This window comes from Leptosomus discolor, chromosome 1, assembly GCF_034619465.1.
Source record: "Leptosomus discolor isolate bLepDis1 chromosome 1, bLepDis1.hap2, whole genome shotgun sequence".
Taxonomy (NCBI): Eukaryota; Metazoa; Chordata; class Aves; order Leptosomiformes; family Leptosomidae; genus Leptosomus; species Leptosomus discolor.
In genome coordinates this window covers 151,119,388-151,141,612 of record NC_141391.1, presented here as the reverse complement: position 1 = coordinate 151,141,612, position 22,225 = coordinate 151,119,388, and the positions used below count along the sequence as shown (strand labels likewise).

The following is a 22,225-nucleotide window of genomic DNA, read 5'->3' as shown; positions in this document are numbered from 1 at the left end:
ATTCTCCTAAGGACAAGCAGAAGAATTGCAGGGGTTGCAGTATCACTTGTTTTCTTTCCTGTGCATTTGTGTTTGCCTAATGACCATTAACTGCAACATATGGAGAAATAGCTGTTCTGTGAATTTAGTTACATTCTACATTGGAAGCTACTATGGGAGACATAACTTTATTTTTCTCTTGATGGTGTAAAGCCGTTATTTTTTTCAGACATCAAAGCAAATGTGTCTTTCTGTAAAAGAACTGAATATGTGAAAAAATGTATTAGGTATGTCTGTCTTCTAGAAACAGGGAGAAATACTCTGAGTTAAATCTGTTCTCATCAAGAACAGCTTCGCTTACTGTAATCAGTGCAAAACCTTGGAATTTTCCAATCTGTCTATTAAGCTTTCATCATCTCTCTCATGTTGATAAACTCAGTGAACCCGAACGTAATAGTGTAATCCACATTGCTATTGCTGTTGTGACATCTTCTTACTGCTCAGAAGTCTAAGGGCCTAGAGTGGATGTCATACTGATTCATAGTAAATAAAATGGTCTTGGAAGGCATGGGGATTAAAGCAGTTTTCTGTTAGGAGTTTTTGCTAAGCATCTCTGTTGATGATTGCTTTACATAAAGAACTATCCAATATCGAGTTCAAGAGTAAGCCCAATAACCCTCTTCTGGTCTCATTACCTGCAGCAGTGAAAAGAAAATAGAAAAATACCATGAAGTCATATGTTATAGTTCTTTTAGGTAGTTCTTATGTATACAGGTCACAAAAGTTGAGATGGAAAAAGATAGCAAGACTGTCAAAATCAGGTGCTATAGTGAGCAGCTGCATACTTTTCAAGGAAAGAATGGGCTTCATTGATAAAGCAAAAGCAAGGTTTCTAATTTCAAATTGGGTAACAAACAGCTTAACTGCTTCGATTTTTAATTTTTTTTTTTTTTTTGCATTTAGCTTTAATTTCTCACCATTATTTATCTCTTGTCAGCTGAATAACGTTGAACATGCTGTTTATCAACAATTTGTCTTTGTAGCATAGCACTGGAATGGAAAAATAGCTGGAACAGTAAGACAGGAGACCTTCCACAGGAGGCTTATCTTTTAGCAGCCTGCTTTCTACTGTCAGATTTTCTAACAGTTTACATTACATGGTTAATTGTACTGTCTATCATCTTTTCAAGCAAGTAATCCAGATCTTAAGAGAAGGAGGTTTTCTGGATTTTTTTGCTATACCAAAGAGAATTTGATGCAATAGGAAGTAATAAAAAATACTGTAAACCTTTTTTCCACACAGCAAAGTGGCCTGGCAATTAGGTGAGTGCAGGCTGCTGGCATGAATCCAGATAGGTCTGCTATGAGTGTCCATGTAAAATTAAATTATAAAATCAAAGTAAAAACAAAATACTAAATCTGAGGGTTTATTTCAGTCCTTTTTCCAGAGTCCTAGATTTACGTTAAGCAGAAAACATCTAACCACCAAAGAAATATTTAAAACATATCATCCTTCTATAAGAAAATGACAGATGATACTGCATAGAAAGTTAAGCAAATACAGGAAACTGAGGATATTATTCAATAATTGTTTAAAAAAAAAAAGTGCAGAGTACTTGGTTACAGGCATATAGTCTATGGTACCCATGGGTTTTTCGTTGTGATGGAAATAACTTTATAGACTGCGCCGTATACTGTATCACCAGGAAACTGCGTATCTGAGTACTGAGAAAGTGCCTGAGCAGTCTGGAGAAATTTCACTGGAAGTGTGGCTGGCTCTTTAGTTTCATACCTTCAGGAGGCTCTGGTCTTCATTCTGCCACCATGCTGGTCATTAACCACATCAGGAAATGATAAAAATTTCAAGTATGGCGAGTCAGCAGTGGTTAGTTTTAGCTCAGCAGAGCCAGATACATTGTTCAAAGAAGGTTCCATTTAAATTTCTGTGGTCATCTCTGAAAAACAGCCACCTTTAATAGTTGTTTTCTATTTAATATATTTTTTCCTTTAATTCTACATAGAGCAAAACGAGCTCTAAGTACTCTGCTTATAAGAGTTGTTTATTCCCTGTAAGTGAGAAGTAAGGTATCTGCAGGATGATGGTGGGGAAAGGAAGAAATGAAAGCTTGTTGGCTGTGAAGGTTGGGTGGTGATGAGTGTGGTTTTCCTTAAAACAGGTCACTGGCATAGTCTTTCAAATTTGCTTTAGCTGTAGTGATTTATCAGAGCTTTCTTCCTCTGTTTAAAGTGGAATCTGTAGCTCTTCTGTCAAAGGTCCTTTTTTCTTGCCTCATTTCACTCCATCTTAATAAAGCGGAATTATTCACAGCTGTACATCCTCTCAGAATTCTCACTTTTCTGTAGTCTTGCATGATCCAATTTCTTTCCTGTTACCTGCTGAAATTATTTTAATTATATGAGACACTGATGAGTTGTTTTTATTTTTGTGTTACTGCTGTTCTTGGTACATATATTCACATAGGGATTTGAACTGAGGTAGCATCAGAAAGACACGTGACTAGACATGGCACTAGGGGGGATGTTTGTATGTCAACAGTACGCTGTGAATTTTGAAGAGCTCTGAGTCAAATGCTCTGAGAGATTAGATTAGAGATCTCTCACAATTTGCTTTTTTCAGATATAACAAAAAAAGATGCCTGTTTACCATACTATTTGAAACATCAAAATCGATTATTTTTAGAATATACTTTAAAATATGTCTTTATGTTAATACATCACAGTTAACAAATTACCTAGCATGTCATCTTCAGAAGATTAACTGAAAATATCATTCAAACTTCATGCAACATTAAACATTTTGACTAACCCATATGTGTCACATCACATTTAGTCAAAGGAATAAAATCTGAAGGTTATTTTTCTTCTTTAATGGCTAATTTCTGTGCAAAAATTTTTCACCCCAAATGGTTAGATTTTTATTTCTATTAAAACTCTTAAAGCCTGGTAAGTATATGCACAGGCATGAATTTTATGTGTCTTTGTTAAAATAGTCTTGGTGCAAACATTTCCATAACGGATAGTACCATAAGCTTTAACAGACCCTGGATGCAGCAATAGTACAATAGTTACAGAGGACTCAGTTGGGCAGGAGACCTTTTTAACAGGTCACTGAAAAGGATGAGTAGCTCAGTAGCTTCTTTTCCTCCTTTTTTACTGATAAGGCCTCCTTTCAGATCCCTGAGCATAGTGGCAGAGTCTGCAGGAGTGAGGATTACCCACAGAAGTGGAAGACCAAGTTACAGACCATTTAAACAAATTAGAAATATGCAGTTTGATGAAATCAGATCAGATATATACCAGGTTGCTGAGGGAGCAAGCTGATGTCATAGCGAGGACTCTTTCTATCATCTTCAAAAGCTCGTTGCTGTCAGGGCAAGTTCCTCATGACTGGCAAACATCACACCCATCTTCAAGAAGGATGAGAAGGAGGATCCAGGGAATTGCAGGCCAGTCAGTCTAACTTAAGGCGCTGGGAAGTTTTTGGAGCAGATTCTCCTGAAAGCCATCTGCAAGCACCTGAAGGACAAGAAGGTGAGAGGGAACAACCAGTATGGATTTACAAGGGCAAATCATGCCTGACCAACCTGATTGCCCTCAGTGATGAGATGACTGGTTCAGAAGGCAATCAACACTCTGTAATGTCGTTTTAATTATGTGGATGGCAAAACGCAATGCACTTTCAAAAATTTAATGGATGATAGCAAACTAAGGGGAGTGGTTATGAGGAGTATGTGCTGGAGGGGAAGGCTCCTGTTTAGGGTGACCTTGACAGGCTGGAGAAATGAACTGGCAGCAACCTCATGAAGTTCAGTAAAGGCAAGTGCAGAGCTCTGTACCTGGGGTTGAATAACCTCTGTGTCTATACTGACTGAGGGCCAACTGATTAGAAGGCTGGTTCATAGATAAAGACCAAGGGGTGGCTGAGGACAAGTTGAACTTGAGTCACCAGTGTCACACTACTGTGAAGAAAGCCAAATGCATACTGGGCTGTATTAGCAGAAGCACGGCTAACAGGTCAGGAGAAGTGGTTGTTTCCCTTTACTTGGCCCTTGTGAGACTACGTCTGGAATACTATGTCTAGTTTGGGGCTTCCAGGTACAAGAAAGACCTTGGGATAATGGAGTGAGTCCAGCAGGCAGGCTGGTGAGATGACACGGTGCTATTGCACATGACATGCAAGGAGGGACAGAGAGAACTGGGTGTGTTCAAGCCTAGGAAGAGGAGCCTCATGGGAGGTCATACTGTGATCTTTCAGCTGTCTAATATGAAGCTCCAGAGAAGACAGAGCTAGACACTTCTCAGAGGTCTTCAGTAAGAGGTTGAGAGGCAACAGGCACAAATTGCAACACAGTCCAGTCTTAAGTTGCCATGACATAATCAGCAGGGAAAATTCACAGTGATAGAGTCAGATACTGAAACAGGCATGCGGAGAGGCTGAGGAGTCTTCATCACTGGAGATATTCAAGCCTTATCTGAACAAAGCTATGAGCAATGTGCTCTAATTTGGTCTTGTTTTAAGGAAGAGATTGAATCAGGTGACCTTCAGAGATCCCTCCAACCAAAATTACTCCATGACTCTAACTTACTATGGTAAGTTAATCTGTATTCTAGGCTAAACTCTACAATTTTGGGGTGTTTTTGATAAGAATTTGGTGCATAATATTGTCCTTGAAAAACAGGATAAACAGTAATTGTCTTGTTATTTTATAGTACTACAGCTGTAAGAATCTGCCTTCTTATAAGGCAGGCAGGCTGTCCTTAATTAAAAGAAATGTTTTTTCACATCCTTGGAGGACAAAATATTTCCAGTTGTCACTTTCTGTTCATGACTGCCTAATTAACACCTAGCTTTAAGGGGTAAAATGCCACTTATCCCTTTAGCTACTCAGCATACTCAGTTCAAAGTAAAATGTTTTTACATGGAACATTATTATGTGTCTAATTACGACACTGAATAGACTTGGTAGAAATTGGGACCAAGCATGATGATAGTTTTGGAGTGACAGTGGTGTTGGAGTGATTCAGTTCCAGCATGCTTCTTTCAAGCATTCTGGAATTAACTTGATCATTACAAGTAACCCATCTCCTTTTTTAAAAACCAAGAATGAGAAAGAATTAGAAATTTGAGTTGCAAAATTCTTTCTGTAGGTAGATCAGAAGAGCCTCATTTGGTCCTAAAAATTATAACTGCCAACAGCTGGGTGGTGCCAAGCCAGCATGCCTAGTGCCAGCCTTGACAAAAGGTCACAAAAGGTGCCAATCCAACAGAAAATTTCCTACTAGTTCCTGGTACCCTGTGTTGCTCAGCTCCCTTCTAGCCTGTAAACTTGTGACTTCTCAAAGCCATGGATCTACTGTAGCTCACCAGATGGTGGCTCTGAAAAGCGTGTATTGTCTTCCTTAGCTTTCAGCATCAGTCCAGCTTTTAGCTTTATCAGTCCCACTGGCACTAATAGCACTGACCGGATTGTTCCTTTCTGAATGCCAGCAAAAGTCAGATTGTCTGCGAACATCCCCTTGCTTTTTTAATGTCTTGAGTTGTTCGTGCCATGTGTGATGAAGTCACATGTGCTGGGAACTAAAAGAGAGGTGATGTAATGCAACTTTACCCTACAAGTCCATGTAAGGGTAAAGAATCTTAGCCATACAGGCTTCAGTGGGGATGCTATATCTTTGAAAATATATTCTTTTGGGGCATCTGCTGTCATACATTTTCTGTTTTACCAATATTGTGTTCAGTGTTGTTTGGTTCCTTCTGTAGGCCTGCCTTACTCTGTACTAATCTGAATTGTATGCTCATGTAGTTCCTTTAGTCTGCAATGTTTAAAAAAAAAATTTAAAAATTCTGGTTTATTTTTGAATTTTCAGCTGGTAGCGTTCTTGGTTTTGATGGATGTGCCTGAATTCCTCAGGTAATTGTACCAAATAAATAACAGCATTAACATTGTTAACTTGTAACCAACTACTAGATACACATGTTCACTTCACTTCTCAGTGTGTGATTTTTCAAATTACGTAGATAATGCCACCAGAATATGTTAGCAATGTGTCACATAGAGACCTGAATAAAGAGTTTAGAAATAGATCATTTTTTTATTGCTAACTCCTTCTAGCAATATATATAAAGGATATAAGAGCAAACACTTTTTCGGTATTTGACATGTCAACATATTTTGGGTTGATACCCAAGTAATCGACATAAGGTGTCTTTTCTTTTAGCCTTGCATTCTTGTTCCCTGTTCTTCTTGCACCTTGCACAGAAAAGATTTTTTTTTTTTTGTCATTTACTTTTATGAAAAAAACTGGGAGAAAGCGTTAAATGAAATTACTAGTAAATACTTTATTAGGCTACTGCAGAATGACACGTCATACTGCAAAAGTGACCAATGACTTGGAATGTGGGGAAAAAAAAAATTCTGGAGCATTTGGAGTACAACACTTATGCAGTAACTGCAACATTTTATGTAATTTCTTCTTAAAGGAGATGTTTCATGATCATGTCTCCCAATCAAAGGGGCTGAAGGGACTGTTCACTACGTCATATATAAGTAGTAGACATAGTTTTTGTAGAGACTGTGCAGTGGCATTATGTAAAGGTTATCAGTGAGATGCAAATAACTATTGGTTTTTACTCCTTAGTTTATGACATGCCTTATTCCCTTTCTTGTATCTCTTGCTTTTAGCATAGATTTCATATTTTAATATGGAATATGCAGATGTCCTTCCTCAAAGAGATGGGACATGGCACACAGTTTTTGACAGTTTGTTTCCTGTGACTGCTTATTTCCGTGTTCTTTTTGAGTATAATTGGATGACATGAACAAATGACAGCTGAAATGTACCTGAAGGAGTCTGCTTGGTATTTTTGAGTGCTTAAAGCTTCAAACATTGTTGGAACTTGGGCAAAAAGGTTATAGTGTGAACAAAAGCCAAACATTTGCAAGATCATTTTAAAGTATTACTATGTTGGTTAACATTAAATAGATGGGGTAAGTACATGCTATTCCAAATTTATTCTAATTTTTCTCCTAAATTACATTGTGAGGCTTTTGATAGCATCATCTGTTTTGGTTGAATTTCCCACCCTTACTTCTAAAGGTACATAATATTCTTGTTGAATGCATTAAATTTTCCTAAAAATTACTTCCTTTCTGTGTCTATAAAGAAATAGCAGAAACTCAGAACCATTCTCACTATCAAGTTTAAGTTTATTCTCCTCAGAATAAACACCTACTGAGGCAAAAAAAAATTGCTTTATAATAGCTGCAGTTAGATACCATCCAAACGAAACTCCTGCCATCCCTCAGTCTCCTTGTGCACCCCGATCAGAACCAGATTTCCTCAGTGCCTCTAAAACTGAAACTTAGCACCACAAGTGAAAGTGTCTTGATGTTCATGTGCCCTTGATTTGGGAAGTCTAGAAGGAGCCACACGAATCAGCGCTGCATAACCTGTAAAAATACGGCAATTCTTGCCACTTGCTGGTCTCAGTAGCATGTCTTGTGCATGCTTCTCCAAAGCTTAAGGCTTTATTCCTGAGTAAGTTGGATGTTTTGCTCATGCATGTGGCTCTGTGCTAATTTCCTTCCTTGTGAAAGAAGCCTTTGAAAGATTTTTAAAGATTTTATTTTAAAAGACACTATTACTCTGAAGATTCAGGAAGAGTGGGTTGTGCATGAAGACCTGGAAGGCCAGCTCTGAGGAAAGCTGCAGTTTACCGTGGAAGAGCACATCAGGAGTACATTCTTGACAGATCAGCTTCTCTCCTTCAGAAGGACTGAAGGAATTTTGGGAGCCGTTATGAATTGCTAGTACTTTTCCATTACAGATGTAATCTTCCCCAGATCCATTTTTATCTTTTTATCTTTTTTTTTTTTTTTTTTTTTTTTAAATGGACAGAAATGCGTCTTATTGGTTTGTAAATATCTGCAAGGGAAAAATCTAATCTTGAGCTAAGAGATACTGAGCTTGATTAAAGCAACATGGCTTTTTAATTTTTTTAATTAGCTTAAAGGGTTGTACACTGCTACATTCTTCCTTACACCTGTCTGCACAAGCAGAAAGCAATCAACAGAAAAAACCCCAACAAAACCTTTAAAGGAATTTCAGCTGATTTCTTGAAAATTTCAAAGAGGAAGGAGTACATATGCTTCTGTGTCTTGGAATAGTGGAGGATGGTTTTTGAATTATAGGTAGGGAAATTTTGTTTCAAAGTAGAAGGGGACTGGAACTCTCCTCTTGTCTTTCTGTATCCTGTTTTGACCATAGCCTTAGTAATTCTTTATTGTATTTTCAACAACCTGCAATATCTGTCAACCTGCAATGTATGTCTTCATATAAAAAGACAGATAATTTTTAGAAAATATATGAGATCCCCGTTAGTAATATTTTTCTTGACAGCAAAGGGTATTGTTTGTTGATCTTTCCTGATGATTACAAGTGTTCCTGAATTATTTGGAAGATTAATTCATTGAACGGAGGCAGAAAACATCTCAGTGACAGGCTACGTCAAGGCAGTTGCCCTGGTAAGGAGATCAGCTCAATTAAAATCTTAATTTTGCCTCATTTGTCTCAAGGTCACCAAATAAAAAGTAGTTCACTGGAGTAGTGTAATTGTCTAGAGAAAGACTTTATCTTCCTCAGTAGATACTCCAAGCTACAGGTAATTTAGTTAATGAACTGTGTGATCACTGAGTGTATCAGTGAGTGTGTATTTCAGATGTCTGAAACATGGGGCAATGGGGCATCTTGTCTTTTTTTTTTTTTCCTGTGCTCCTTCAGAGTATGTTAAAAAATTATTTATTTATTCAAAACACTCATGGACATACTTACTAGTTCTGTAGCAGATCCACTTACTGTGAAATGGTAGAAACCCCTCCTCAAATGTGTAAACCAGTAACCTTGTCCGTACACATTACCAAGGCTACTACAGAAATCTCTGATGAAGAGATACATGTTGCCTGCAACAGTCGCTGAGTTCTCCAGAAACCCAGTGGCAAGACTGTCTTACAGCTATTTCTGAGAAAGAGGAACTAAGCCATCTGGACTATTTAAACAGGCTGTTCAGCCCCGTATGTGGTATATTTATTACAAATTATGCTGCTGCCCCCCATTTTCCAGGCAGTCAAAAGTCTGTAACAAATTATCTCAGTAGGCACTCTTCATATTAACCGGGTGTGAGCTGTCAAAGTCAGTGCTACAGAATATATTTCATAAGAGGAGATACCTCTTAATAAATCTGTTTGCTAAGCACCCAAAAGAAATATGCCAAACATGCCATTCTGAGAGACGTTGTGGTTGGCGTTCATTACCAGAAATTGGTCTCACCCAGTGGATACCAAAATAGAGCTGTATACTTCCCATCTCAGATTCTCATGATAATGAAGAAGCCGTAGCAAGGTCCAGTTTGATGAGCATGATAACATTGCTTTTCAATCAACTCCATCCTTTTTCCCGGTATGGTCTCTGGGAATGGCCAACTTTGGATTAGATTTGGTGCAGCTTCTTTATAGCTAACAGGGTAAACACTTTTCACATCTATAGAGAGGCTCTGCTTGAAAGATTGTTCTCAAAAACAATTTTGTTTTTAAGGAGATAAGCTAAATTAGATAAGGTTTGTTTGGGCGTCTCAGCGACATAAAATCATCAGGCTTTTAGCCCTGAAATGGACCAGTCTACGTTTTTTCAGAAAGGTCCTGCTAGCATCAATGTCCTCACATCCTTTTCTTAGAGCAAGACTCTGAATGTTCTCATGAATATTTTTCTTTTATATCAGAAATCCTCTTCCACTGAGTTGGTACATTCACTGTGCTTTCTTTTTTGTCCTTGGCAACTGCTTGGTTTAATGATATCCTTTACTGAAGACTGGATTTTCAGTAGCAGTCAGCTTGAAAGTGTAAGATGTGTCTTGATTCTTTAACATACACTATATGAAAATGACAGGATAATATTCAACTGTTATCCCAAATTTCTGCAAATTTTTAGGAGGGGGCTTTTCTATCTTGATAGCTTATTCAGTATATGCTGTAAGGCAAACATAAGCTACTCTAGCATAATTCTTAAATGCTTTTAAAATGTTGTTCTCCTTACATTATATTTAATTTTTGGTTTTGTTTCAATGGCCGATTTTTACATTTTATTTTTCTTTTAATTATTGATTGTATCAGGTATTCTTCTAGAAGGAATGAAAAGATCACGTACCCGTATGAAAGAAAACTGCTGTATTGTGATTTATTTTGTTTTCTGGCTGGTGGGACTGCAGTTAAGAGATGTGTGTGATCTTAGATCACAAAAATACCCTCTGAAACCTCAATAAAATGCCATTCATAGGGAAGATTTTATTGCTATTTAGAAAATACTTTTTTCAGCCAAATGGTGCAGGCCTCTTGAGCAGAGAGTGACTGGCTGTGTGTGATCTGTTCACAGGGTGGTTGGCTTGTGCACTGGAGTTAAAGGTAAAAAGAACAGCACCTTTGGGAATTCTTCCCACACTGTTAGGGCCAAATTCAACTAACCCAGCATGTTGCAGGGAGAAAGAATCCACACTGAGGGCTAATCAGCCATTTTATAAATGTCGTTTTTGGCTTTGCATCTGTTTGCTCAATTAACAACAGAAAAAGAAAAACAACAACAGAACAAACTTATTTGTTGAACTACTGAATGCTTTTATTAAGGTCCTTAAAGCTTAGTGTGTTTCTTAACAAAGGAACACCCATATCATTGTCTTACAGATCTATTTCAGAGTTCACCTTGAGTTTGTATTTTTAATGCTCTTAGCTTCAATAAAAACTAAAGGTTTTATTGGTTAAAGGTTTATTTTCTAGTTCAGTTGACATCGGCTATCAAAAATAATCGTAGAACTTGATATGTAATTAATTTAATATTTAATCACTGAAACCTGATTTTGAATTTGACATCATATATGAAATTATGGTAATGTATTCATTATTTTGATCACAAAACTTGCCTCCTAGTAAATAGATGCTGAGAATTTAAATAGTTGGGAAGCTGCACATTAGTTTAATTAAGGGGTTTTTTAGCTGCACATTAGTGGGGTGAATAGGTGTAGTGGATTATATCTACAAAACTGGAATTATAGATTAGTGAAAACATGAGGTGCTATAGATGTTTACCTTAAGTTTATAGAGTGTCTTGGTTTTAGTGTTCTGTGTCTGGCCCTGACTGAAAGCAAACCTTTGGTTTGCTTAGTTTGATATGGACCTGTTGCACTAAAATGAAGACACTTCTGTTAATCTCTGTGGTTATTCCCTCAATTTCATCTAGTTGGTTAAGGCACCTTTTTCTTTTCTTCCAACTTTTTGAGAATACTAAGACAGCAGTGTTCATGTGTAATTGGGCTACTGCCTCATGACTGAAGGACTAGTTGTTCTGGTTTTGTTGGATAAAGGGTTTGAAAGAAAAAATAAGTCTATTTTCCCTGAAATAGATTAGTTTGATAGTGCTTAGAGCATGCATTTGAGACAAGTGCTTCTCATCCTTAGTTAGGTTTCTCTTTCTCTTAATGTACTTATTATGTGCCTTTCTCTAAATTCACTGACTCTTGATGCTGCATCATTTCACTCTTATAATGAGAAAAATTGTTGCCATAAATGTCTGTTCCCTACTGATAGCTGAGAAATAACATTTCACAGGAGAAGCACCTGTAGCATTCAAACTTAGTGTGCATGGTTTTGATTATCTGTCCTGGACTTCTGCTGGACTGAATCAGAGACATTAATAAGAGAAGAGAAACACTTTTCAAAAAATTGCATTAACTTCTAATTACGCATTGTGTGGCCAAGTGTGGGAGGTTGTTGTGTTTGACAGTTGACGCTTTTTACCTCAGAGAAGCTTGGACCCAAGTTTGAAGGCCTGTAGTTACTTCTAAAGAAATTAGATTTAAAGGTAGTGCGTTAGCGCAGTTATCTGTAGTGCAGGCTGATAGCTGTTTCTGGTTAGGACTCGCTAATATCCTCTCATGAAACATGCCGTATAGCATTAATAACTTGTGCGACCTCACTACTGGAAATATGTTATCTATAAACTTTATGTATTGCTAATGAGTCAGGTGATGGGGTTTCTTTCTGAGGTGTTTCTAATTTATAGGAGGGTTTGGGTTACATTTTTTATTATATTGAGTTTCTAGATTCGTATGCCATGTGCTCCCCTTTCCCATATCTTCCCATCAGATGTTTGTGGAAGAAAATCTTAATGTTGTTTTAGCTAGAGTGAGCGATGCGCTGGCTAATGTGCTAACTGCATCAGGAAGTGTGCACTGATACCATACAGATAATTCTTAACGCTGAGGAAAGACAATGACCAGTGTAGAGTTGAGATCTGCTTCTAGTCTTTGACTTCCACACCTCTTGATTCAGACACTGTTAGGCTCCTGTTCCTAAAATTTGGGGCAAGCTGGTTTCCCATAGCCTTTCTAGTCTTCGTCCCTTGCCCCCTCCAGTGCTGATCTGAACACACACTTTGTTTTTAAAAATCAAAGTTTCCTAGCTTCAGGAAATGAAGTCCACCCTCCCCGTCTCTTAAAGCCACTGTGGGACTTTTTGACTCACATACAGCAGACCAGTTACATTTTCAGGGTCTGTTAATATTTTCATTGGCATATGTTACCGTGACATATAAATGGCACAGAACAGCGAGGAACAGTGTAACAAGATGATGAGAGATTGTGGGAGGAGAGGCTCACAAGCAGAAGAGGTAACTGAGTGCTGGAGTTTGCCAGCTGTGCATCTGAACAAGAGCAACTCACTGAAAGTACATTGATTGGTCTTTTAGCTTGGATGCAGTGTGCAATGGAGGCGATAATATTAAACCAAACTGTTTGAAAAACATGATGGAGTTGTTGTTTCTTTTACTTAGTAATTTAATGCACCAATTTTTGACCTTAATATAATGTTGAGGAATAGTGACAAGCTACTTAAGAAGCTGGGTTGATAGTTACAGCCCAACAAGGGAATGAAGAGGCCCAGATAATGCTTACTGTTCTAGAAAAAGTAAGTTCAGCCATAGTAAATTCCATTTAGATCTTTAGCAGTGTGTAACTCCCCTGATCCTAATTTTTCAATGCATAAGATAGAGAACTTGGTTCAACCTTTGGCAGCTTTCCTTTGACTTTTTCAGTCAGACACCCAGTTGTGGTGATAGGACCGTGTGATGTGGTCAGTCCTGTTTCCCTCGTCGCTTACTTAGCTACCTTTCATCACTTTCTTTCTTGAGGTTAAGCAATTAAGCTTTCCAAATGCTGCCATTATTCTCCGTGGTTTGATGATCAACCACTGGTAAGGTGAAGTGAGTTTTGAGCATAAAAAAGCTAAAGCAAAACCTTCCAGAACAGGGGTTTTTCTTACTTTCAAAGCAAAGTAGCATTTTGGGGAAGAGTTTCTCCTTGGCTTCCTTCTGTTATACTTCCCAGAATGTAAATGTTTTTCTTTGTGTACCAAAACTATAAAAAAACCCTGAAAATCCAACAACTCAGCTTTGTCACTATGTTTGTAATCTTTTAAATTGATAGGTTAAGGTTAAGGACATGGCCAGCTAAAATATTTGATGGGGCAGACCTTAAAAACAAAGAAGTGATGAAGGAAATGGTGGGGGTGATGTAGTAATGACACTTTCCTGTGAGTTTTAAATTAGTCCAACTTGATCACTAGCATCCCATTGTGTTGATTTTTTGCAATAAAAATTTCCATTTTTCCTGAAATCATTCATGAACAAGACTGTTAATAAAGGTCTGGACAGCTTAGCTGATTGTTTCCTGCCTTCCAACATCTTCTTCCGGAATTTTTTTGTGTTATAGTGTGTTTTGCACTCTGACCTAAATTGCTGTAGTATTAGAGTGTTTCAGGTGACTGCTCCATTTCATTCCACAAGTAAATAAATATAGTCCTCTGTGTCTCTTAGAACTACAAAGTGCTTTGAGGCCTCATACAGTGATATCAGTTCCTCAAAGAGGGCAGCAGAGGGGAAAGTGCTGATCTCCTCACTCTGGTGACCAGTGACAGGACACTAGGAAATGGAATGAAGCTGAATCAGAGGAAGTTCAGGCTGGGCATTAGAAAAGGTTCTCCACTGAGAGTGGTCGGTCACTGGAGCAGGGTGCCCAGGGAAGTGGTCATGGCACCAAGCCTGTCAGAGTTCAAGGAGCATCTGGACGAGGCTCTTAGTCATATGGTTTAGTTTTAGGTAGTTCTACAAGGAGCAGGGATTTGGACTCAATGATCCTTATGGGTCCCTTCCAACTTGAGATATTCTATGATTCTGTGTTATACATTGTAAAATCTAATATAATACAAGGCAGACTGGCAATTTTAAACTAAATAATATATTACTTCATTGCATACAGTTTTCTTTGCAGTTTTTTTCAGTAATGTTGACTAATGCATCAGTTTAACTTACGCGGAGGAGCAAAGTGTGATTTAGAGCAAATGAAGTTCATCTGTCCATCAGGATTAGTAGCTGCAGCAACAGTGGACTGTCCTGTGGGTGGTGGTAATGCTACATCAATGAAGGCTCAAGCTAAACAATCATTCTGACATGGCTGACTGACACATAGAAATATTTTCTGAGTACCTAACTCAGGTGAATAAAACAGCCTGTTTCTATAGCTGTAAACAAGAACTGTATTTTTTTCGTAGTATGTATATTTGTTAGGTGAAATATAGTATATATGTATACATTTTATATTGAAGGTAAGCTTCTGTGGTGCTTTGAAGGCATTGTAAATGTATATTATACTTGCATTATTATAAAAACAATGTTGTGTGTTAGGCACATAACTGTGAAGAAAAAGTATATTGAAACATAATTATAGAATTCAAATTAGCTTGTGCATATTTTCAGTTAACATTTTGTCACCTTTTATTTTACAAGAAGAACATCTGAAATTATGCCAGAAAAGATAAGTAGATGAGGTTAATAGCTCGCGTTACATTAACATGTAGCATGAAAATCCATATGAGGAGTTAACAGCTATGTATGCTGACGTGCATTACAGTAAAAGATAGTGAGATTAGTACTAACACGCAAAAAATTTTCGCGTTAGTACAGAAGACATTAATTTCATGAAACTCTTAATAAATAAGATTACTTGCTTTATAGGCTCTATTATTAGGGAGGAAAACTCTTCCAAAGGATTCACAGGTAACAAAGTGACTTTTCAGGAATGGTTGGTGGTCTGCTAGTTTTCTATTGCTTATGTTCATCTTCCTATTTAAAATTATTTTAAAATGTGCAGTCTTCTCATTTGAAGTTTTTCACTGCTTATTGCCATTATTTTAATTCATTTCCCATGGTGTTTGGCTATACTCATCACTGGAATTTCAAGAATTTCATGGAGAAGTGGAAAGGTGTGGCTTTTTTTAAGTGATGCAGCTTTGTTTTATTAAAAAATGTTAAAGTAATAGAAATTAATAGTTATTTTCAGTGTTCAGATTGAGAAATCTTATGGGTTTTTTTCAGCAGGCATATGGGGACCCAAAATCAAAGGATGTGGAATGATTCATTCTGAAAATCTTGGCTTGTCTTTAGTTGGAAGACTTGAGGTTTTATTTTTTTTAGATCAGAAGTCTGATTTTGATTCTACTTCCTTTTTTCTAATATATTCCATTGTAACAGTATTTGACATGACATACTATGAAATGGAGAAAAATTCTAAGCAATGAGAAAAAGATTTTTTCCCTTTTGAGTGCTAATTTTTTTAGGAGCCATACCTCAAAAAAATTATTATCTGAAAATTGCTATTAAAAAAATTCAGAAGAATGGGATTCTTCACTGTAATTCAATGTAATAAATATTCCCATTAGAAATTTCTTCTTTTATATGTCACTAGAACATTTTTTATTGTTTGATTTGAGGGTGACTCTGGCAGTAAGTGTCTTCTGAGATTGAGGTAGTTTTGCTTTTGTTAGTATTGTTACTGTTTCTGTTAGTTCCAGTGATATCCTTCTTTAAAGCTCTATCTCATTGAATGTGCACTGTCTCTCCAATTTTTATTAAAATCACCAGCATTCTTTCTCTCCCTGTAGTCCCATTTTAAAAAGATGTTTCAGTGGGAATATATACTTACTTTTAATAGTCTGTGTCTCTCAGAAATTTGTGTGCTTTTTATTTTACGTTGAGAAGTCCATGTACACATTGCAAATCGGTGTGTTTACTCGGTTGCTGTACATGCTAACACTAATGCTTTCTAGAAAACATAAGTCTCTAAGCTGTTGCCATCATTGTAATTAATTAATTCTCGTTTTGCTATCTTTAATCTTTTAAAGATTTTTTCAGTTTTAATAAAAATACTCTTACTGATGAATGGTTTCTCTAAAGCTTTACTGTCCCTTTGACTGGGTTATATGAGATATATATATATGTGTGTGTGTGTGTGTGTGTGTGTAATTGCATTCAAAAGAGTTAAAATAACATTATGTTTACAAAGTGAAGCTCTCAAACTGAGGGAATTCCAGAGCTTTGTTTCTTTCTGCAGTCCTAGTTACCTTCCTTGTGTACATGTATTATGACAAATCTGTATCTTCTTCTTGACTGTCTCCTTCTAGAATGTGCTCACTTAGGGTGCATACTTTCTGTACCTTATTTTATTGGTCTAGTTCAGTAGGTGGTCCAATTCTGCACGTTGTTCAGTGGTGGTGGGAAGATGAAATTGTTCTATAAAAATCATCAGTAGTAGTTCAGTGTTCAAAATAGCAACAGAACTGTTTTACTGAGCAGTGAATTGCTTTTCAGGTCTGTTGATATTAAAACTATGTGTGTGGGTATATTTAAATATTTTTAAAATATTATTTGTATATATAAAACCTTGATTCCCTGACTTTGGCATTGAAGACTGAAAGTTATCTGACAGAAAAGAAAGAGGATTCTTTGCAGAATCACAGTATGGATTCTTTACAGTTTCACAGGACTTTCATGGTACAAATGTTCGAGGGCACTGGGCTTGTAGATGCTAAACATTTTAAACAATTATCTGTATGAACTATTGTAAAAGTGAGAATTATCATTTGGTACCATGGGCATTGAGATCAGATGAGATGTGTTTTCATTCATCAAATGACTACAAGCCTTTCAGATTTATAGATTTCAAGTTTCACGTGACCTCCTTGGTTTATATAGTTAAACAGTTGGGGAAATTTTAGGTAATGCCATAGATACCTGTATCATTTGAAAGGTTTACTGACCAACTTTTGTTGCTTTTTGACATCAAAGGTGTAGAGTGATAGTAATGGTCTGCACATGAATTCAAGTTTCCAAACAGTATGAGAGTTAAGAGGATTGATCTGAGTATTACAAGCGCTAGGTAATTTCAGGACTTCCATCTTTTAAACTGCATTAGGAAAGCTTGAGTTTGTCTCAAAAGATCTACCTAATATACTGGAAAGACATTAATTTTGATTCAGACATGATAAGGTGGGTGTCAGTAGTTTATATCCTTATAATTACTTCTTTCTCTGAAATACATATTTGGTTTGAAAGTGTTTTGGACCATGTGGGAGATTATCTACTTCAGACATATTTTGATGAGGGTTGTGGCTTTATTAATATTGTTGTATCTTATCTAACCAGTAGATTACAGTAACACAGACCAGTCTCCCAACAGGTGAATCTGGGTTTGCAAGTTTATAAAAAAATAATTAATTCCCCTACTTTTAATTTAGAAGTTGAATAAGAATTCTTGTATGGAATTGAATGTGTTGGGCTGACATAGTTTAATTTTCTGCGTCGACTTAGCTGTACTTTCTGTGTTTATTTTATTGGACAGATAGAACTGTGTATTGTACAAGCTGAGTTGGTGCCAACATAATATTTCCAATAAGTTGTTTAATCACTGAACAAGTCTGCTTTCAAAATGGGCAATGTGCCCATTGCCAGTGTGCAGCACTGGGTTAGAATAACTTAACAATTACACTGGTTGTGTTTAAAAAGCATCCTGACTCAAATCAGCTGTAACTGTTGGACAAAGTAGTTAAGTATGCCAGTAATTTTTTAACATCATCAGAAAGGGACTTTCCTTTTTTTCCTGGTCTCTGAAGGCCATCAGCACTTTTAAACACTAATAAAAGTTTGTTTAGCACGAAGGAAAATTTGCTGTCTTTGCAATTTTCCCAGCTCCAGTTGGCTTACATTGCAAAAAGCAGAGCTCAGGGTTGAACCTACATTTTCTTTGGAAGAACTCAAAGCACTGACTAGCCATATGCCACATAATTTGAACTTGTATATCGCAAAGAGATATGTTCTTGATCATACTTTTTTTATGAGTTCTGAAGAAAATATTAAAGCAATAAGAATTGTTTGTGATCTGTTCTAAAAGTATTTCTGAAATACAGAAGAAACATTCTTCCCTCTCTGTGTGGATAACATACCAGATATGAAACTAGTATATCATTCTGCTTTCTAAACGGTAAATTAAAGAGCCGTCTCTACTACTTGCATGATGTTTTAGGGAAATCTTGCGACCAAAGAATCTGTCTTTTATTCCAAAATCCAAACTCCAGATATAATTATGGAGAAAAGGGCTGAGGAAGCAAAGCTAGCCTGTTTTGTTTTGATTGGACTAAAAGTTTAGACTTAAGTTCTCTGTGGTCAGGAGGCTGAGATTAAAGGGTCTGTAATTAGATTCAATACTCCATGTGTCTTAATGCCCAGAAAGGCCAAACCCTGTCTGCAGGCAATGGTAGTTGCCAGGATCATCAAAAATAATTCATAGATGCGAGTGAAAAGGAAATTATGCACGCTTTCTGAAATAGTTTGTTCTTACTTGCTCTGTCTTGTTTGTGTTAAAAGAAAGGGTAGGAAATCCCTCAAAATATCTAGTAAACAAGTAGAACTTGAGGTTGAAAAGAAATAGTTTTACTTCTGGAAACAGATTGCCTAGGTCTTGTAGGTAGTCCTCTATATTCCAGTCACATTTCATTAGTTTTTCCTTTTGATCCTCCTGTTTTCCTTACGTTAGATATAGTGGTACCCCAAGCAAAATAGGCTGTTGGATATCTGCATTTTTTATATGTACATGTGTGTATGAACAGAGAAAAGATTGTTGCTACATGGTAACAAGAGGGCAGCTGCATCTTTTGATTAATAATTTATACCAAGTAATAATTAAGGGTTTTGTTTTAGAGATTTCCACATTTAGGTTAATAGTAATGGGCAAAGCAAGCATCCTTTTGGCTGAACTAACAGTTGAGCATAACACTTGAGGATGTGTTTGGTCTTCAGGCCCTTCTGCAAACACCGTGATGGTACTTGATGGTTCCACTCTTCCCCAGTCCAGCTGCCCATTGCGGAGGCTGACATGAAGTATACTCTGGACTGCTCTCTGAGTGCTCTTCTCTTTTACAGGCAAGTTAAAGACCAAAATAAGAAGGTAGCAAATCTGAAGCACAAAGAGCAAGTGGAGAAAAAGAAGAGTGCACAGATGCTGGAGGAGGCCAGGAGACGAGAGGATAATCTTAATGACAGCTCCCAACAGCTTCAGGTAACATGGGAATTGAATTAAAGCAATTTGGCCAATCAGCCAGGCTTAGCTACCTCGCTCTCCACTGTACCTCTTGATCCATTTTCATAGCTATTACCTAAGAAATTTGCTATTGGTTGTTTAAAAGGACACATCTATCCCAGAGCACTTCAAAGAAAGCAGCTTCTCTCAGCTGCCATCATAGCTTACTTCATTTTCATGGAAGGGAAAAATAGTTTTAGCTGTCAGCTCTGTTACAAAGTGCATCATTGAAATAATTTTGTCATTTCGGTATTGAGATTGGTGTGGCACTTCTTTCTTCACTCCTCTTCTAACAGCCTTTTTCTTTAGCTGTTTTGTGTATTTTCCCAGCTGGTTTTACCTTGTATCGGTGCCCTTTCTTCAGTAAATGAAAGCTACCCAAGTAAGTATTCTTACAGTTAATTGGAATTGTTGTGGGGTAACTGGAGGACCGTGTTTTCTATGTTTACTCATCCTTGTTTGACAATGAAACCCTCTACCTCGTGAATTCTTGGTATGCTTACTAGCCAGTGTACTTTATTTCTGAAATGATAACTTGCTTCTGCCTCACAGAATTATCTGATTACTTCAAATCTACCCAGGCAAATGAAATTCACCAGTATGAAAGCAAGTAAAATATTTCTCAGTATGCTGTATGTTGATCTTAAGTGTAGATGGTTTATTAAACAGTAAGTTTTCAAGTGCTGTCACAAAAATGTTAAGCTATTGCCATGAAATAAAGCAAAGATACTGTGATGCTAAGTAAGGACATAACAGATATTTTGCCTATGATTTTAATTTACAAAAATAATTTTCCTTTTGGTGAGTGAAAATAAACATGAAAACAGTAATCTGCCATTGCAATCTTTTCAAATTATTCTTTTAAATCTTTAGAGAACAAGCCTTCTCCTAGGTGTTTTCCTTTGTTATCTTACGTTTGTTGTTACCAGCTTACATATCGTTAATGCATCTACAATGAAGACACAGAATAAATCCTAGCAGTTCAGTAGAAAAGATAATTTACTCAATGCTCCTTAATTTAAACAGGTACTCTGTGGAATTCCAGGGGGATGGTTTCAATTTTTTAAGAACTTTTGAAAGAACCACAGAAACATGTGTCCATGTGGAACACTCTCAGATGCACCATGTTGTGGTTTTCCCCCTCAATTCCAGTCCTGTTTGTGCAGGGCACTGAAACAGTTAAGTTCCAAGTGTATGAAAATTATTTCATAACTGCAGACTTTTATAAAAGGCGGGGATGTGGGATTTCTACATCTGCTAATGGGTTTTGTGGCTGCAATGCTATGGCAATCCACAAGGCTCTCGTTATGTGGCAGCTTAAGTTTAAATAACACAATCCTCCTTGTATTAGTGAAATGTCTTTAAAGATTCCTACAACTAATACAATATTTGGTTAGATATCTAATCTGTGTTTGAGTAAATCCATATTTTATGTTTGCAAAGATAAGTGGTAGTTGACATTTGCCTGGCAATTATGTGTATGGTGTATTTATTGAATGACAGCATCCCACAAGATCATCTTCTTTGTTTTTATGTAGCATTTTCAGATTTTGAAAGGTATGGCATTCTTTTCTGGCTTTTTTCCCCCACAATTATTCTTTCCCTTTTCATTTTTCTTTCTTTTAGACAAATGGAATGCATTGGAAAAAGCCCGAAATTTGTTTTCTCTCAGCTCCTATTTGCACACTAAAATTGCTCAAATTGCTCTTCTTTTTTTTTTTTTTTTTTTTTTTTTATTAAACAGTAAGTTATGTAATGTGTTTGTACAACTACACATCACAATGGACAGACAGTGATATTCTGGTTTCTGATAACTTTAAGTGTTGTTAAAACTATTTAACACCAGTTTCTGATACTTCAGAGAGATTGTACGGCTTTGATGGCAGTAGTGGGGCAGCTTTTGCTCAGAAATTAGGTGGCGCATACTGGTGCTGCTTTATATCAGAGTTCTTTAGGAATATATAGCTGTCCTTGCAATGTCCTAGCCAATTCTTTACATAGAAAGTGTTTTAGCAGTGGAGAGATCATAGATATAAAACTATGTATAGCATAGTTAGCATAATTTTACTCTAAATATTTCCTCTTTTATAATTTCAAAGTAGCCAATTTACATCTAGGAACGAGAAAGAAATAACCAATTGTCTCTTTTGAGGAAGCCAAGTTGTTTGATGTTTTTCTCTTTTTCTGCAGTTACTTTGTTGTAGGCCAATGGTATAATAGAGAAGCTAAAATTGGGAACAAAGATGTCAAAATGGATAATTTTATTATCTTTACCTTTTTACATTCAGGTTTTCCAATTAGAGATGTCTATACAGTATCACATACTTTTTTCCACTTTGCTTATGTTGTGTTTCATTCTGCACTGGTCCCCGTTGCTTTCTGTACAATTATATGCAAGCATTTCTGAGATTAAGAATAGACATTATTACATGCACGTAAGAATTGAAGATTGAAGAGGGATGTGATAGTCAACACTGAAATGTGTAAGTTATCATAGTATTAGTATTTACTTGATTTTCTCTAGTGCCTTTTCTGCTTTTGTGAACATAATTGTCCTGTTTGGGTGGGCTCGATTTTAGAGTCTCTCCCCATATTCAACACAGGGCTGAAGGGAATGCTTTCATTCACAGATGAAAAAGGTCTGTATGCTCTAACGAAAATATCAGGCTAAGGTAAAATATGGAGTGTTTAATGACAAGTGACAGGTTCAATAAAAAC

At 36.7% G+C, this 22,225-nt stretch overlaps 1 protein-coding gene across 6 annotated transcripts in view; it reads left to right on the top strand.

The window, feature by feature from the left end:
* ERC1 (ELKS/RAB6-interacting/CAST family member 1) overlaps nucleotides 1-22,225 on the top strand; it is a 284,902-nt gene that overhangs the window by 130,175 nt on the left and 132,502 nt on the right. For all 6 annotated transcript variants that reach the window (XM_086467310.1, XM_086467304.1, XM_086467291.1 and 3 more), the window contains one exon: nucleotides 19,351-19,486. In XM_086467310.1, coding sequence (XP_086323436.1) covers nucleotides 19,351-19,486 — 136 coding nt within the window. The remainder of the gene's footprint in view (nucleotides 1-19,350; nucleotides 19,487-22,225) is intronic.